General features: G+C 38.1%; 2 protein-coding genes across 2 annotated transcripts in view; one reads left to right on the top strand and one right to left on the bottom strand.

The window, feature by feature from the left end:
• Positions 1-1153: 1153 nt before the first annotated feature.
• On the bottom strand, positions 1154-11167 carry psmd7 (proteasome 26S subunit, non-ATPase 7). Its single transcript, XM_043706700.2, has 7 exons — positions 10801-11167; positions 6184-6275; positions 5400-5492; positions 4702-4799; positions 3690-3770; positions 2465-2556; positions 1154-1765 (listed from the first exon to the last, which is right to left on the bottom strand). Exons 1-7 carry the CDS (start codon positions 10872-10874, stop codon positions 1339-1341), a joined length of 957 nt encoding a protein of 318 aa, XP_043562635.2. The 5' UTR covers positions 10875-11167; the 3' UTR covers positions 1154-1338.
• The window catches only part of dhx38 (DEAH (Asp-Glu-Ala-His) box polypeptide 38), a 136799-nt gene continuing 129639 nt past the window's right edge, over positions 11039-18198 (top strand). Inside the window, exons 1-3 of the mRNA XM_043706699.2 lie at positions 11039-11167; positions 13243-13601; positions 17863-18032. Of these exons, the coding sequence (XP_043562634.1) occupies positions 13294-13601; positions 17863-18032 (478 nt within the window). The 5' untranslated portion in view covers positions 11039-11167; positions 13243-13293. The remainder of the gene's footprint in view (positions 11168-13242; positions 13602-17862; positions 18033-18198) is intronic.

The raw sequence follows: 18198 nt of genomic DNA, 5'->3' as shown, positions 1-18198 counted from the left end.
AGATTTTGGAATGATTCCTGTGGATTGGAAGGTAGCAAATGCCAGTCCGCTATTTAAGAAGGGAACAAGAGAAGGTGAAACAGAATTACAGACCTGTTGATTTTATGTAATTCTCACTTTGGCAGGTTGTGACTAATGGGATACTGCAAAGATCACAACGTAGGCCCAGCTGTTCATGATATACATTAGTGATTTGAACATGGGACCAAATGTAATATTTCCAAATTTGCAGGTGATAAGAAAACCAAGCAGAAACGTATGTTGTGAGGAAGATATAAAGTGGCTACAGAAGGATTTGAATAGGCTTAGTAAATAGACAAGAACAGATGTGCAAAGGGACCTAGGTGTCCTTGGTTGATAAGTCACTGAAGGCTACCATACAGGTGCACCAAGCTATTGAGAACGGAATGTTAACCTTTATTGCAAGGGCAACCAGACAAATTGGGTTTATATTCTCTAGACTTTCCAAAAAAGGAAAGCATTGAAGCTTACAAAAGGTGCAGGCAAGGAGATTCTCTGGTTAAGCAGCTCAGAATCAGCGCATACCACTTGGGTGGAGAATTTTTTGTACTCAGGGTTGTGGATCTTTGGAATTCTTTATCAAAGAACAAAGAAACTTACAGCCCTGGAACAGGCCCTTCAGCCCTCCAAGCCTGAGTCGATCCAAATCTACTGTCTAAGCCTTTGTCTAACTCCTCTGCTCCCCACCTACTCATGTATCTGTCTAGATACATCTTAAATGGTAGAGGATGTGGAAGCTATTGGAATATATTTAAGTTAGAGACTGGTAATCATAGATCTATCAAAGATTGGTATAAACTACCAAAAGCTAAAACCTTCAATTGAAAAGACCACCTTTTCCCTCAGCCCTTCAATGTGGGTTAGCTGCCAAGTCAAAAAGTCAGTATATTAACAAATGATGCCAGATCAAATTCTCTTTTATTCACTCGCTCAGCCAACAAAATTGAAAACGAAATTCACTCATTCTGTAGATGATGCCAGAGCACTACTCTCAGTTGCAAGGGATTCATATTAAGTTAATCTCTCCACTGTGCAGCTGCCAGAATATACTCATATCTAGAAAAAAAGTGCAGGTTATATTTGGAAGTAGGTATTCTCAACTTATAGAAATGAAAAACAAACTTGGGACAAATTAGTAATGCAATATTTATAATTTTCAAGATTAAACATGTACATTGTACAGATTCAGAAAACTGGCTTATGCAAACACAATGGCTGTAAATGTTGGCCCTTTTAATTAAGTTGAAGTATTAACATTCCCACTCAACATTGAGTGTTCAAGTTGAAGGTCTATTCTTTAAAAAAGTACTACACAATTTATTTTTTGTCTTTCTTTTCTTCCTTCTTTGATTCACATTTTTCTTTGTCATCTTTCTTCTCTTTCTTTCCTTCGTCCTTTTCTTGCCCTTCCTTCTTTTCTGCATCTCTGTTAGCAATTTTATTGTTGATTAAGTTGTGTAGGGCAACTACTGATCGGATAAGTGATGCAAGATACACCACCAACATTTGATCATTCGTCTTCAGGTAAAAGGCTTTCACAAACTCCTGCAGATTAACATCAGGCAGTAGATTGAAGACGTCCTGCAACTGGTAAATAATTTGATGGTTGATGGGCAACTTCCCTGTGGCCACTTTCTCCAAGTAATTTCTTATCTCTAAAATTTTTGAGTTCAGTCCTTTGAGACCATGCACTTGGTTTGTGATTCGCTGCGACAGTGTGCCGACTGTGGTGTCCTTAATATCGCTGCAATGGGGGTACAAGCATATAAATTGAATATTATTCTAAAGTCTAGCCTTAAGTTATAAAATCAGACAACTTAAACATTATACAAAGAATTCAAATTGACATTTAATGCAGGGATAGGTATGATTCTAAAAGCTAATTCTAAACATTATCCTATGACAGTAACTTATAACTGATGTGTTGTGACACACTGATGAGCTGTGGAACTTTATATAAAACTAATGAAAATCCATATAAAATGAATTTGAAACATTAGTGCACTTGATCCTTCTTTAGCTTGTCATATGCTCTTAGTAGAGAGATTCGCAACATAATGTATAATTATCGCATTTGCAAGGAAATTTGATATTTATGAACAATTCAATGAACAGAAAAAGATGGGATGTGGAATTATTTAACTCACTGAAATGTGCTGTGTTACTGAAAAGCTTGGAATTGTCCCAAAGAAAAATAATAATTCTATGTCATAACCTATGGGCTACAGCTCAATTCACTAGATAAACAAGTGCTGTTACATACCAAATTAAAACCTCAAAAGTCAGCAGAATCATTTAATTCCAAACTCTTATTAATTTAATTTTTTAAAAAATTGCCTTCCTCTCCAAAATAATTCCCAGTATCACAGCATCAAAGGGAGATGATGGAATAATTCACCGAACTTTGCTTTAGGATCAAAAATTGCCGACATTTCCAACTTACCGTAGCAAATGCTCTACTCCAACCTCTTCTGCTTCTTCCGCTCCGATTTCACTCGTGACATGTTCAAATGTTTTGGAAGTTGGAGTTCCATCCTGTAGAGATACCACAGTAAAACAATGACCTTTTCAAAAAATTCATTCATAGGTTGAGGGTGTTACTGGCTAGGCAACATTTACTGCCCAGGCAACATTTACTACCCGTCCTGAATTACCCAGAGGGCAATTAAGAGTCAACCACATTGCTGTGGGTCTGAAGTTACTTGTAGGCCAGACCAGGTAAGGATGGCAGTTCCTTCCCTAAAGGACATTAGTGAACCAGATGTTTTTTTCTGACAATCAACAATAGATTCATAGTCATCATTAAACTTTTAATTCCAGACATACGCCATGGTGGGATTCGAACCTGAGTCCCCAGAACATTATCTGGGCCTCTGGATTAACAATCCAGTGATAATACCAATAGGCCATTGCCTCCCCTCCAACGTCCATTTACTGAGAGTTTTCATTTTTTTTGTCAGCTGTTTCAAGACGATTTGAGGTGAAGTGTTTACCAATCAATAATTATTTTCCTTTATAATTTTCCCCTTTCACAAGATATTAATCTTTGTTTGGTATGAGCACTACTAGATGGCTAGTGCCCAAGCATACATTGGTAAAACAACTGCCATGAACAAAGAAGGTACCACAGTTAAACCTAAGCATATACCATCTCAACAATTACATGCACACAATCTACATTAAAGGTCATTGAAAAACATCCTGAATCATCTGTGTCCAGATGATTTAAGTCAATTGTAGATTTCTTCTTGCACACCAGTCAGAAGACAGATTTGAAAAAAAAAAGTGTTCATCATCTGCTCAGATAACCATTGATCATCTAGTAATGGAAAGGATGCCGTTTAATGCTATTTCAGTTTTCCAATGTATGGAAGAACATCCAAGTGATAAACAAGTCAGAAACTGAAAGTCATAGTGAAGAAAGCCAAAACTTTAATAGCTTTATAAATCCAACAAGTTGCCAGTTATTTGGCTTTTAGGTTTATAATTAGGGTAAAGCTCAAATTCAGTTTTAATGAAATGACTTTTGAACAACGTAAAACTCTTAAGTTACACTGAAAATATAAATCACATTTCATTGGGTTTTAGGCACTGAAGAAAATGCCATCCAAACGATTAATTACATTTCAGGCATTGACATGTTTCACATAAATCAATGCGGTACTCACATCATGAACTTCCTCTACTGAAATATAAGCCTCTGTAGGCAGCCCCAGGTCTTTTGGTTTGACGTCAATGATAACCAAAACCTGAAAGAAAGAAAATCAGGACATAGTCTCAGGAAGTGAAAAACACTGATAAGAAATCATTTCTAACTTCAGGAATTAAGGACATTATAAAACGGGTAATGCAACATTTATTTTGCTGCAAAGCAATGTTAGACTTCATGTTGAGTAATTATTAATTTTTGTTCATAAGTGCTACAATTAAATGGTAAAAAGGGGACAAGAGGAAAGGATAATATTCTCATATAATCATCCTGATAATTACACTACAAGTGAGAACAAAAACTATATTGTCTGCAATTTTTCAGTAAATTCAAATATTTAAATAACCTTTGGTAAAGAATCCTATCAGTTATTTACTATGTATGTCACAGCCAAGATCGACAGGTTATTAAACAATTTCTCTTCAGGCAGCCTTAAAACAGATTATTTGGTCACATCACTCCCATCCATATAACATACTCATGTCAATACTGTTATATATTTTAAGATTTTAAATACTTAAATTTAAATATTACAAGAACAATTACTATGTAAATATACTCATGAGATAATGATCTCAGACATGATATCCCTGATCTAACAACTAAAAGACAAACAATATACCTATGAAAAGAATTGTAATATACCGCAAACTATTCTTTGAGAAATACAAAATTAAAATATTATTGTATTTTTCTTCAAAATTAAAATATGAATGATTAAAGTCAATTCATCCATGAGATTTAATGAAAACTTCAATAAAGGAATTGTAATTCTTAGATGGGTCATCAACTAATAAAAATATGGAAGCCTGTATTCAAAATGAATACACAAACATTAAGATTACTTTACAATTAAATAATTCAGTTCACCATCCAAAACAAGCATCTCCACACATAATGTAAACAACAAGTGTTATTTACAATCAACTATTGGCAGGTTATTCAAAAGGAGGATAGATCTAAATCCTTACAGAATTAGGACAGTATCGTTTCATCAGTTCATTGATAGCAATATCATTTTTGTGTAACTTGGGTCCAGTATGGTACCATCCAACGATCCTTTCCCTGGCTAAGACAGATAGATAATCACCCATTAACATCATATACCTTGATGCATCACATTCAACAAGCAGCAATGTGAGAAAACTATCACATCTACACAACTTTAAAGAAAAGCCTCACTTGAAACAATATTTGTTCTATTCAGTAATGAGACGTATGTACCACATTACAAGATTCTGAATTGAACATGGCAGGACATAAACAGGTTTTTTTGTCCAATAATGTTCGTATTGGTATCTTTCTAAACCAAACAAATACAGGTTTGCAGCAGAAGATTCCTGATTAACATTAATTTAATTTCTCATTTTAAAATATATTTTCTCTAATTTGACATCCAGGCATGCAGAGAAACAGACTGAACTTTGTTACTCAAACTGACCATAAAGAAATATATGATAGTAATACAGTTTGTATCTTTTATTTGTTAAAGCAAAATAATCACTGTTCCAATCACTTCGCCTTAGGGAATAAGCCTCTCATATTCTAAGCGCCTTAAAGATCAAAAACTCAAAAGATTGAACCTTTCAGTTTGACTGAAATAAAAAGTAATGAGCAGGTACAATCTAAATTTAGTTCAAGAGAAGTACTTACTATAAAGGAATCTTACCGTTCACTTTCTTAAACATTCCATACATGTTTTCCAAGTAATCATGATCTAGGAACCACACAGAATCATCTTTCTCATCCTCATCAAATGGAACTAATGTGGTAAAGAACATTCAAAAGATAAAATGTTCTCAAATGTCAGACAATTACTAAAAATCAAAATTAACTGTAAAATTGTAATGTTCAGGGATTTCCTTCCTATTCCAACAAGTATAATGTTGAAAAAATGTCCAGGCTTTAATTATCAAGACACATCATTAAAATTTAAGCATTAATTATATAAGTAAGAGTAAAATTTTCTTGCGTGTCATCAAAGATTACAAAAGCTGATTTTGTTTGAAGTGTAAAAACTGACCATGAAGGTCTTTTGCTCAGCCAACACAATACTTACAGTCACAATAATACCTTTGAAAAGACTCCCAACATAGTTCTATAAAATGTAATAAAGTTATGTACATAATAATTTGTAAACAAAGATCCAAGATTTTTTTTAAAATGAGCAGATTACTGCTTTGCAGATAACCTGACCAAAAAATCTAAAGAAGAAATACCTTTTGTGTTACTGGTTGCTCAAAACTGAAATTAATATTGGATTAGAGTTTCAAAACTAGCTTGACCATTTTTGAGCAACACATTGCTTAAAAATTGCACGAATGGTATCAAAACAGGACCAAGTAAGTAGTCTGGTCTCAGGTATTAGATTTCAATTCGAGGATTTTGTCAGATTATTCAATATTAGAAGCAACTGACATCAGTAATAATCAGATTTACTACTAATTTCTTACCTGCAAAACTATTTGAAACATCAAGCACCTTTTTGTGCCAAGAGCCCAGCAACACTCCAACGACTCTTTTTTGATTTCCAACTTTTCCTATTCTGAATATTAAAAATGAGAAGTTACCACAATGAATAATTTAATAATTAACAAAATAAGCAATACTTATGAAACAGCTTGATTAATTAATAACAGATTTTCATTCAGATCTAGTGTTCTATTGTTTATACTGAACCATCTTATCTGAACTAAATCATATTTGTCTTCTGATATTTTGTTTTAAAGATTCTGAATTTGCTGCCATTTATGTAATGAGGCAGAACAAAATATTAAATTGGCAAGCAAAACCTTCCACTTTCTCCCTTTTAAGCACCATTTCCCCAGAAGTTCCTTTGATGGTAATACCTATCTACATTTGATAGCATATTGTTGATATATAATTAGCATTTTAAGTTTGTTCTCCACATCACTTACTACAGCAATAACTCTCAGCTTGGCAGTATCCTCAAGCTCACAAATTCCAATTCCACCCCAGCACTTTATGAATTTCAACAATGCAGAGTTCAACCCGGGGCAGTATCTTTTGGATCAGATACGGATAAGCTCAGTCTGCCTGTTCAAGTGAACACACAAAAAAAAAATCATAGAACCAGAGAATTGTTACAGTGCAGGAGGAGGCTATTTGGCTCAGTATCTCTGCACCAGCTTTGTGAATGGGCATCATGACGTGGTGCCATTCTCCAGCCCTTTCCCTGTAACCCTGCACCTTGATTATTGGGATGGCGGGAAGGAAGCAAACAAATGCGAGAGCAAGATCAAGCAAGAGAGAGAGAAGGCTGACAATGTAACCTATCATTCCTGAAAATATAGGTGCATCTTAAAATCACCCTGCCTCTGCTTAAATGCAGTTTTACTCACTCATTCCTCAATAACAGAAATGTGTGGTGAATAGATGAATGCTTCATGTGAAAATAAGTTATGTGACAAAATGATGGTGAATTTTAATTTTTTTCTATTCTATAGTAAAACATGAGGTTTTAATTTGATAATTCATGAATATCAGACTTAGTAAATGGATAAGGCCAGGCAGCCCTTCAAGTTTCCTTCATATTCAGTATGATTGTGATCTCCACCCAGTTTTCTGCTTGTCCTTACACAGACCTTGACTGCCTCGTCTATCTCAAATCTAACCTTCTCTGCTTTCAATAAATTTTAAAGATGCAACTTCTGCTATTTTCTGGGGAAGGGGAACTTCACAGACTAACAGTCCGCAAAGAAAGGAACTACTTTCATCTCTATTTTAAAAGGGAGAACTCATTATTAAATTGTATCCTCTGTTTTAAGAGCAGGGAGGTTATGTTGGAACTGTATAAAGCAATGGTTAGGCCATGGCTAAAATACTGTTTCTAATGCTGGAATCCACATTAGAGGAGGGATGTGATAGCACTGAAGAGAGTGCAGAGGACATTTACCAGTACGTTGCCTGGGCTGAACTGTTCAGTTATGAAGAGAGATCAGACAGTCTGGGGTTGTTTTCCTCACAGCAGACATGATTGATGGGGGACATGATTGAGATGTATGAAATTACGAGGGGCATAGATAAGGCAGACAAGGAAGAAACCCTCATAATACTTGAGCAATACTTAGATGTGCATTTATGATGTCAAGGCAAAGAAGACAATGGACCAAGTGCTGGAAAATGGTACGTAGTTGTTTTTACCCATCGCATGGATGTGATGGGCCGAAGGACAGTAGTCTCAAAGCACTCCCCTAGTTACAGCCTACCTACCTGAAAAAGATTCATTTACAGATCAACTTCTGTTATCCAAACATCAATTATTTGAATTTTGGATTATCCAAACAAGATCTCAAGGTCCTGAAATTTGAGATCGGAAACCAGAATCTGTCACTACCTGCTGAACTTCTCTTTCCACGACAGACCGCCCACCAGTGAACTCAGCAATTTTGCTACCACTCTGCCTCTATCATTTATTTTCCTTCTTTCTTCACTGTCCTTCTGCCTCATTCCATCTCTCTCACATCTCTGCCTCTTTTCTCTCTCTCTGTCATACATAGCAGAAAGTTTCTGACAGCTATTCTTTCAGGAGATAAATTGACAGACTTACATGCAGCTTTTTCCTCTTGTACTTTAATTACAATCCGAATGTCTATTTTAGACAATTGGTTTTAGACTTGTTCAATGACCTGAATAAGTGAAACACCGCGGCTCTGAGCAAAGACACTGACAGAAACCTAGGTGGACATTTGAGAACCCACATAAACTACAGCAAAGGCTCCACTCTGTCCCAGAGTGTCTTTTGATTTGATTTGATCAAGTTGACTGGTGTGACACATGAGTCGATGCTTCTGGTTAAGGCTGTGTCATAGGGTTCCATTTACACTTGAGAATGTTTCCTTTGTTTATAATCAGATCAGTTACCCGAACAAAATACTCCCCACCCATCTTGTTCGGATAATCAATTATGCTTATTTTCTCATTTGGGTCAGTAATTTTACACTGAATTAGAACCCTTTTCATTAGTATTAAGAAAAAAAAACCTGTCATCACCACCATCAATTTTACTATTGAAGCTAAATTTTCAAAACTTACTAAATATTCCATACAACACAAACTCAGTGCATGTTGATACATAGGCACTTTTTGAAGATAGAGGCATTCTTCGGGTTGCAAATGGATTCCATTTTGGAATCCGTTTACAAGTCAATTTGTATGCAAGTCGGAACACAATGCAAGATAATGTAAAGAAGTCGTTTGAAAGTACAGAAAATGTTTTATGTTGGGCCTTTAAAATTACATGTATGAGATCACATTCATAAGTTGGGGATACACTATACAGTACAATGAATTAGCATTAAATATGATTTTATAGTACAAATAAATCCATATACTAATTATGAAAAATAGGATGTCAAGAAAGTTAATATTTCTCAAATGAAAGAGACATTTAACTTAATTCACAAACAGCTTTTCAATTTTTTTCAGACTTGCTGTTTAATCATGTGATAGTACTGAAATACAAGTTGGGTGAATGTGAGACAAATTAGGACAAAAATATTTTTGGAATGTAAGCAACCAGGTACACTGCATGAATATCATCCAATTTTGATACATCAGATCAAACACTACAGGTTATTTGGATTACATATATGAAAAAATACCTTTCAAAAAGATAACTTGTAGCTAAATTTTACCTATATTTTTGAGAATTATTATTAAATTAAATAATACTTAAAAAGCAGAGATTGATTGAAAACACTGCTTTTATGATACTCAGTATCAGATTCATTTAATCTATTGATTAAAGAAATTGATTATATAGAATTTAAGTACAAAAACACCCACACTATTTTACACTATATCAATACACATGCTCCACAGAAGTTTCTACCCACCCATGTCAGCCTATCCTTTAAGTGCATGTATGGCATTCACCTTAACTACTCCACGTACTAACAAGTTCAAAAGTACATTAGCAACTTAATTAGCATTTAAAGATTTATATATTTAAAATGATGTGAGAAAAAAAAACCTTTTCGCACAGCGAATATTTAGGGTATGGATTGTATTGTCTGGAAATGTAGAGGAGATAGATTCAATAAATAGCATGCAAGGGTATGCAGACAAAGGAAGCTGTCACTCAGTAATGAAGCTTGTTTGAAGACATGATGGCATCCTTCCGTGCCTCAACAATTCTGAAAAATGAATTCTGTGATGCCTCCAGTTACAAAGACATCAGCAGTACAAACGTGATACTTAGGTTCAGATTTTGAACAAAATGACACGAATTTGAAAATGTGATAGAATGTAGAACAGTACAGGCCCTTGATGTTGTGCTGACCTTATATCCCACTCTAAGATCAGATAGGTTAGGGAGAAACAAACTATTTCCTCTGGGGTGAAGAAGTTCAGAATAAAGTACTTTAGTTTGAAAATTAGCACTTTGCCATTCAGCTCTTATTTACACAAAAAAATCTCAGAAATCTGGAACTCTCCCAAAAAAGCTATGGAGGCTAGATCAATTGAAACATTTCAAAATTGAAGCTCATTTATTTTATTATTTAAGTGTTACACGGCCAAGTTTGGGAAGTGAAGTGTAAATACATGCCAGACCTGATGAAAGAGGTGAAATCGCCCACTCCTGTTCCTATATTTCACAGCAGCACCCGATTATACTAACCATTATAATGCAGTTCTTGCCTAAAAAAAATCTCGCACACCCATTCAACCTAAGCGCTGAAATTTAATTCTATTTTTCTCCTGGAACTTCAACGAGTCAACGTTAATTGATATCTGCAACTAAACAAACGAACTAAACGATGCATGGGGTCAGCAATACCATCTTCAGCGGATTGGATTATGAATGGAAATCGATTTAAAATCCAAACGGCGAGAATACATTTTGATAGAAACAGTGAGGAGTTGGCAGCTGGGACCATATTTAAAGACGGTGTGACTCAGCAGCAGCGGCGGTAGCTGCGACCGCAGGCAGCTGCTGTGCACTAGGGAAGGCCACAGGCCCCGAACCCGCCCTTGCAGCAGCGCAGCTCGTTCCCCACCAACACTCAGGGCACACGCGTCCGAGTCCAAACCTTCTCCTTACTAACCTGTTAAAATGATCCACCACGCTCAGCAGCACCAGCGGGTGAACGACCACTTTCTCCACCACAGGATCCGGCATCGTCTCCGAACGCCCGCGACCACCAAACACTGGTTGGGGGGGGAAGGAGAGAAAAGTACACACACACCAACCGGAAACACAAATGGTCTCCTTTCAGATCCATGACCCGGTAACTGTCGCGGCACCGGAAGTGATTTTACGCGATCGGGGCGCCATGTTGGTGAGGGCAGGGAGAGCGATGGCTGGAGAAGGGCTGTGAGACCGTGGTACCGCCTGAGAACAGGCCTTTAACTGTCTGCTGCCGCTGCCGTTAGCGGCCTATGGGACAGGGAATATTAATTTCACACAGACAGGTACATGGGGCTGAGTGAGGGTAGGGGAATCGTTAACATTAGTCACATTGTTTTGTTTTAAAAATGACCGGGGTTGCAGAGGTTTCTTCCCGTTCGACCAACTTTCCCTTCAAGCAGCGGCTTCGCAAGTGCACAGACTCGATTGTGAAATGTACTGTGATAAATGACCGTATGTTGTCGCCTCCCAAGTGCATGGCCATTCGTCCGACCTCTCCGTATTTGAATGCTCCAATCAGATTTCCGTCCCGATGCAGCACGAAAACGATGCTATAAATTTCACAAATTAGATACCATGCAGTCATCTTTGCAGCTTTTTACATGGTTTATCGCAAAATCCACCACACTGTCGTCTCTCTGGGTGGAACAGCAGTCACTCACCATTATCAACTGTCACATGTAATTGGAGAATCATCAGCAATGGCTTCCCCTTCCATTTCCAGGTTATTGCCTCAGTTTTCCAAGGGTTATCCTTGATCCACTTCTATTTCTGTGTTTGCTGTTCCTTAGCAATAGCATCCAAAAATAAAATGTCAGTTTCCACATGTATGCTGATGACACCTGCCTTAATTTAATCACAAACTCTCTAGATCCACAAACTCCCCCCCCCCCCCCCACATTAGTGTCTAAGTTGTCTGCTTGTAAAAGACGCTATTGGCGGAGCAGATTTTTTTTCTATAAGACGTAGGAGCAGAAACAGGCCATTCACCTCATCAAGCCTGCTATTCAGTGGCTGATATTTTGATGCTTACCTCCAGTTTCCTGCCTTTTTCCCTATAACCCTTGGTTTCCTTACCTGAAAAATATAACCCTTATATTTTTCACTATAACCCTTGCATGTTTCAACAAGGTCATGTCTTACTGTTTTAAATTCCATATGTAGGTTTGCTCACTGAGCTAGAAGGTTCATTTTCAAACGTTTCATTACCATACTAGGTAACATCTTCAGTGAGCCTCTGGGACAAAGCTTCGTCCAGAGGCTCACTGAAGGTGTTATCTAGTATGGTGAAGAAACATCTGAAAATGAACCGTCCAGCTCAGCAAGCAAACCTACATCCAGAACCTCAACCTGAGCTACAAGCCTTCTCAAAACTGGCTTTTAAATTCCAGTGAGTATAGTCCCAACCTAATCAACCTACCTTCATTGCCAGTGCATCTTCCCTTAGATAAAGGATCCAAAACTGTTCACAGTCTTCCCCCTGTAGGCTGTTGAATACCTTATATAGTTTTCAGAAAGACTTCCTTATTTTTCTACTTCATTCCCTTTGAAATACAGGTTAACATTCAAATTACCTTCCCTATTAGCATGCAAATTCAGGTTTGGGATCTTTACATGAGGACTCCTAAATTACTGTGCTATAGTTCTGTGGTCTTTCTCCATTTAAGTCATCTACTCTTCCTGTCAAAGTGCATGGAATATTGGAAACATTAAAACCTTTGTCTATTTCCTAGCCACTGATTACATTCTTCTGTGTGACATCTAGCTGGAGCCAAATCTGACTGTTTATAACTTTGCTATCATATTGACTTATCTGATGAATATCTAACTATGGATGTGCACCATTACTAAATCTACCTATTACCTATCATTTGACTGTGCCCCCTGCCTCAACGGAAACCTGTATCATAAACAAAATAATGATCCTGAGCTCTTGTTCTACATGAAACGTAAAAGAGATTCTACTTATTGGGGAGAATACTCCTGTAAAATACTTGAGTATTTAACAAAAAAAGCTATTTTTAATGACTGAAATTGCTTTTTAAGAACACAAGTTTAGCTTAGATTTCTTTACCTTCTTATGCCTTACTCGTTAACGATTGCTTAGGTTTTATATTTGCAAAAGGAGTTACACTGGCATTGCAACTGAATTATGACACTGTTGAATGTCAATGGTGCAGTGCTTTGAAGTATATTCTGAACTGGTAGCATACATCACTTGATATATCATGATTATATATCGTTAATGCCAGTGTATTGGAATAATATTGTCAGTAATTCTAGTGGATTCAAAAACAAATATTTTATCTGATTCCGAGTGTATTGTTGCAAAAATACTGTTTCATTTCTCTTGTTTTAGGAGCTTTTACTCAAATCCTGACGTTGACATTACCTGCAACAGCTCTTGAGCATGAATGATGATGACTCCCTTCACCGGCTGGAGGGCAGTGACCCTGGCAATCAGGTTGGCGGATTAATAATAAAAAAGAAGATTGCCACAGATGATCAGCATATCTTTCGAGCACCAGCACCAAAGACCTCGCTGCTAGGGCTTGATAAATTGGCTGCTCAGAAAAGAAAAGAACGAGAAGAGAAAGAAGAAGAAGAAAAGAAGAAATCAAAAGTGTCATCCTATAAAGACTGGGATGAAGGAAAGGAAGACTTGGGTTCTGATGAGGAAAGTGGTGACAAAGTAGGCAGACATGGGAAAAAGGAAAGGTATGGCATTACAATGATTTATATTCATTGTATTATTTTTCTTCAAGTTATGGTTTTTCAGTTACTTCCTTTCAAACATCTTAGCATGACACAACTAGTACCTAGAATGAGAAAAGATTGTCTTTGATGTGTGAGAAAAGACTCTACCTCTTTCAGAAATAAACCCTACAGAAAATCACGACATAGTTTAAAGACATCTCAAACTACTACGTGACCAGTACTTTGGAGATGAGCTAAGGAAGCATCCATTGTGAAATGGCCTGATATGTTTCTGCTTCTGGGGGTTATAGCAGAACAGAGATAGTTGGCCAATAAAGATTGTTAATTGGCTATTAATGACCTTTATAATGGACAGCCAAGATTTTATGAGTCTCAGAAAAGCTTTGAGCTGAAATTGGACAACCACCCAATGGCTTAAAGCCTTCTTCTTTTGACATTCCAAAGTTGAAGAAGGGGCCCCCTGGCCATTCCCATGACTCCAAAGCCTGGTTACCAGCCTTTAAGGTATTCCTCAACAAAGATGCATCCTGTTCTTTTCATTGTAACCTCAGCTTTTCTCAATAGCACTATTATAGCTGCAGAGTTACTGGCGCTCTAGTTAAGTCAGATGCTTGAAGTGACAGGCTGTTGCATTTAATTGCATGGTAGACCCAGAGAGGCCTCTGACTCTCTTCACCCACATGGGAGGGCTCCTGTGGTGCAGTGGTCATGTCCTTACCTCTTGACCAAGTGGTCTGGGCTCAAGTCCGACCTTCTTTAGAGGTGTGCAATAACATTGCTGAGCAGATTGTATAGAAAGTATCTTCCTCCACATAGGCTTAGACTTGTATTTGGCAGGATGGAATGCAACAGTCTTACAAGCTCCCTTTTCTCAATATTTTAGTCAAGAAATCAACCAAGCGGTTCTGTATTGCTACTTACTGGAAACCTATACAGCTTGAGATTTCTACAGTTCCTTGGATTATACAATAGGCTTTATTGGCAACATTTTGAATTGGGCCTGAGCCATTTATTCAGTGTGGAAGCATGATGCTGAAAGGGGGCACGTAAAACTCATGCTGCAGGAGTGTGTCTACTGGGATCAGATCTTTTACCACAGTACATCATGAAAAGTCACAAAAGATCCATGGCAGTCATGTTTGGCTCTGAAAAGTGTCTAATCCATCTCAAATCACCTGACAAGTTGGAGCAACACGTGAAGCAATTTATTTCATGCTGTTATCTCTTTCTGACAAGGGTATGCTGACTATCCTGATCAAACCTTGCCTCTCTAAAGAGAACCTCACGGAATTGAGAGCAAATTACTATCATGCTTGGGGAATTGGTTGAGTGAGTACTCAAATTGGCAGGATGTGACCAGTGATGTCCCGCAGGGATCTGTGTTTCAATATGAATTGTTCACATTATTTATTAATGATTTGATACTGGCATAGAAAGTCATACATGAAAATTTAGTGATTACGTAAAGTTAGGCAACAGTGTAGATAGTATATCAATATCCCTTTAGAATTTCATGCTGTGGTAGATGGATTTCAATGTAAGATTCAAGTATGAATAATCCGTTTTGGACTGAGAAACAATAGATCAGGGTACTTTCCAGATGGTATGATGTTAAGCGCAGTGGATCTCCAACGAACCACTTGGTCAAGAGGTAAGGACATGACCACTGCACCACAGGAGCCCTCCCATGTGGGTGAAGAGAGTCAGAGGCCTCTCTGGGTCTACCATGCAATTAAATGCAACAGCCTGTCACTTCAAGCAGCTGACCCAACTAGAGCGCCAGTAACTCTGCAGCTATAATAGTGCTGTTGAGAAAAGCTGAGGTTACAATGAAAAGAACAGGATGCATCTTTGTTGAGGAATACCTTAAAGGCTGGTAACCAGGCTTTGGAGTCATGGGAATGGGGTTCAGGTGCATAGATCTTTATTTTCTGTACTTGTTTGTGACATTTTAAATACGAAAACTAATGGAATACTGGCCATTTTATTTAGAGCACTGGAGAACAAGGATGCAGAAGTTTTGCTACAAAACCCTGGTTATACTCCCTTGGAGTACTGGGAGCAGATCTGGATACTAGACCATAGGAAGGATATATTGATCTTGGAGAGAGTACAATGTAGGTTTACAAGAATGCTTGCTACCTACCTCTAACTTAGGTTAAGTTATGAGGAGAGACTATACAAATTATGCTTGTTTTCTCAAGAATTTAGAAGGTTAAGGAGTGATCTGATTGTAGCCTTCAAGACTTACTAGTAGGAAAAGACAGGATAGATAAAAAGAAACAGTTTGGAGATTCTAGAACAAGGGTGGCATAGTCTGAGAATTGGGGCCAGACCGTTCAGGAGAGATGTTAGGAAACAGTTTTTTTTGACTTATTGTAATCACATGTACCTAAGTACAGTAGTAGCAGTACAAGCAAATCATAGCAAACAAGGACATACAAATCATAGGGTGCTTAGGCAGAGTGAGGCATACAGGTTGCACTGCACAGGAGGTGCCTAAAGTAAGATCAACATTATTCATCGGTCTAATAACAACAGGGAAGAAGCTAATCTTAAACCTTTTGGTGCTTGTGTTCAAGCTTCTGTATCTTCTGCCTGACAAAGATATTGTAGGAGAACATTACCAGGGTAGGAGAGGTCTTTGATAATGTTGGAAACCTTTTCGTGGCAGTGCGAAGTGTGGGTGCAGTCCATAGATGGGAGGTTGGCTTCCTTGATGGCCTGAGTTGTGCATACAAAGTTCTGTTGTTTCTTGTGGTCCTGGGCAGAGCAGTTGTTGTAACAGGCCATTATGCACCCAGATATGGTGCATCTGTAAGAGTCGGTTAGGGTCCATGTGGACAGGTCAAATTTCCCCAGCTGCCTGAGGAAATTAGGTCAGAGCCCCAGGGATTTCCTCCTTCATTTCCCACAGTAGCCTGGGATGCAACTCATTTGAGGCTGGGTCTTTATCCACTTTTAAACCAGAGTATACAAATAATTAAGCTGACAACCAGTTTAGGCTTTTCAGTCAGATTTCCAATGTGGTATACTGGAATCCACATATGAATGCAGACAGACAGAAAATGTTTGTGACCTGTGCCTCTTTCAACTCCACACAGTAGGCGATTAGGTTCATTTGTCAGGGTAATGCCCTGAACAAATAAAGTCAATCTGCCTGATTTCAATCTAAACATAGTCTGGCAGTTAACAGTCAATCATCATAAATGGCTGTATTCTCCGTAGAATCCACTGGCCGACCAATCAGCACTCTCCTCTCAAGCAATCAAAATGTTGTGGTTCTGTTCGCCGAGCTGGGAATTTGTGTTGCAGACGTTTCGTCCCCTGTCTAGGTGACATCCTCAGTGCTTGGGAGCCTCCTGTGAAGCGCTTCTGTGATGCTTCCTCCGGCATTTATAGTGATTTGTATCTGCCGCTTCCGGTTGTCAGTTCCAGCTGTCCGCTGCAGTGGCTGGTATATTGGATCCAGATCGATGTGCTTATTGATTGAATCTGTGCTTATTGATTCAATCAATAAGCACATCGACCTGGGCCCAATATACCGACCACTGCAGCGGACAGCTGGAACTGACAATCAGAAGCGGCAGATACAAATCACTATAAATGCCGGAGGAAACGTCACAGAAGCGCTTCACAGGAGGCTCCCAAGCACTGAGGATGTCACCTAGACAGGGGACGAAACGTCTGCAACACAAATTCCCAGCTCGGCGAACAGAACCACAACAACGAGCACCCGAGCTACAAATCTTCTCACAAACTTTGAATCAAAATGTTGGTTTTCGCCTTGAACTGGTGTTTCTGCAAATTGTACTGATGACTGGGTAAAGAGGTCTTTTCCCTGGGATGGGGGTGTCCAAACCTCGAGGGCATAGGTTTAAGGTAAGAAGGGAAAGATTTAAAAGGGACCTAAGGACAACTTTTTTCGTGCAGAGAGTGGTATGTGTATGGAATGAGATGCCGGAAGTGGTGGAGGCTGGTACAATTGCAACATTTAAAAGGCAATGGGATGGGTATATGAATAGGAAGATTTTAGAGGAACATGGGCGAAATACTGGCAAATGGGACTAGATTTATTTAGTATATCTGGTTGGCATGGATGAGTTGGACCGCAGGGTCTGTTTCCGTGCTGTATATCTCTATGACTCTATGAAAATTTGAACAAAATACAAATTGTACATTTTCAGCCTAATACTAAGTTGATATTTGATGCCACCATATTGTTGTATGCCTAGCTTAAAAAATGACCCTTATATTGTAGGTACTATCGTACCTCTGGTGCAGAGACACCTTCGCATACAGGTGGTGTTAGTGAGGAATTTAAGGAACGACATCGACAAAGAGAACGGGATCGTCGAGAACATGGGGTTTATGCATCATCAAAGGACAATGAGAAGGAAAAGAAAAGGGAACGAAGCAGAGACCGTGATTGTGAGTCAAAGAGAGTTTGTATTAAAATTCTAAATATATCTGTTGGTGTTTAAATGTAGCTGAAGTTAGACTTTTTAATTTTGGGGGCACTGGGACCTTTAAAGAACTCACTTTGGAATTCAATTTTGACATATAATTGAAAGAATGTAATGTTACTCATCAGCGG

This window comes from Chiloscyllium plagiosum, unplaced genomic scaffold, assembly GCF_037043375.1.
Source record: "Chiloscyllium plagiosum isolate Xiang-an unplaced genomic scaffold, Cpla_swu_hap1 HiC_scaffold_17, whole genome shotgun sequence".
Lineage (NCBI taxonomy): Eukaryota > Metazoa > Chordata > Chondrichthyes > Orectolobiformes > Hemiscylliidae > Chiloscyllium > Chiloscyllium plagiosum.
This window is presented reverse-complemented; position numbering and strand designations above follow the sequence as displayed.

Bases quoted from the DNA above. Each gene is read 5' to 3' on its own strand.
- psmd7 (XM_043706700.2), bottom strand. From the start codon at position 10,874: ATGCCGGATCCTGTGGTGGAGAAAGTGGTCGTTCACCCGCTGGTGCTG. The intron at 6,276-10,800 runs GTTAGTAAGGAG...TTTAATATTCAG, and splicing joins GTGGTGGATCATTTTAACAG to AATAGGAAAAGTTGGAAATC. The intron at 2,557-3,689 runs GTGAGTACCGCA...GTATCTCTACAG, and splicing joins CAGTAGAGGAAGTTCATGAT to GATGGAACTCCAACTTCCAA.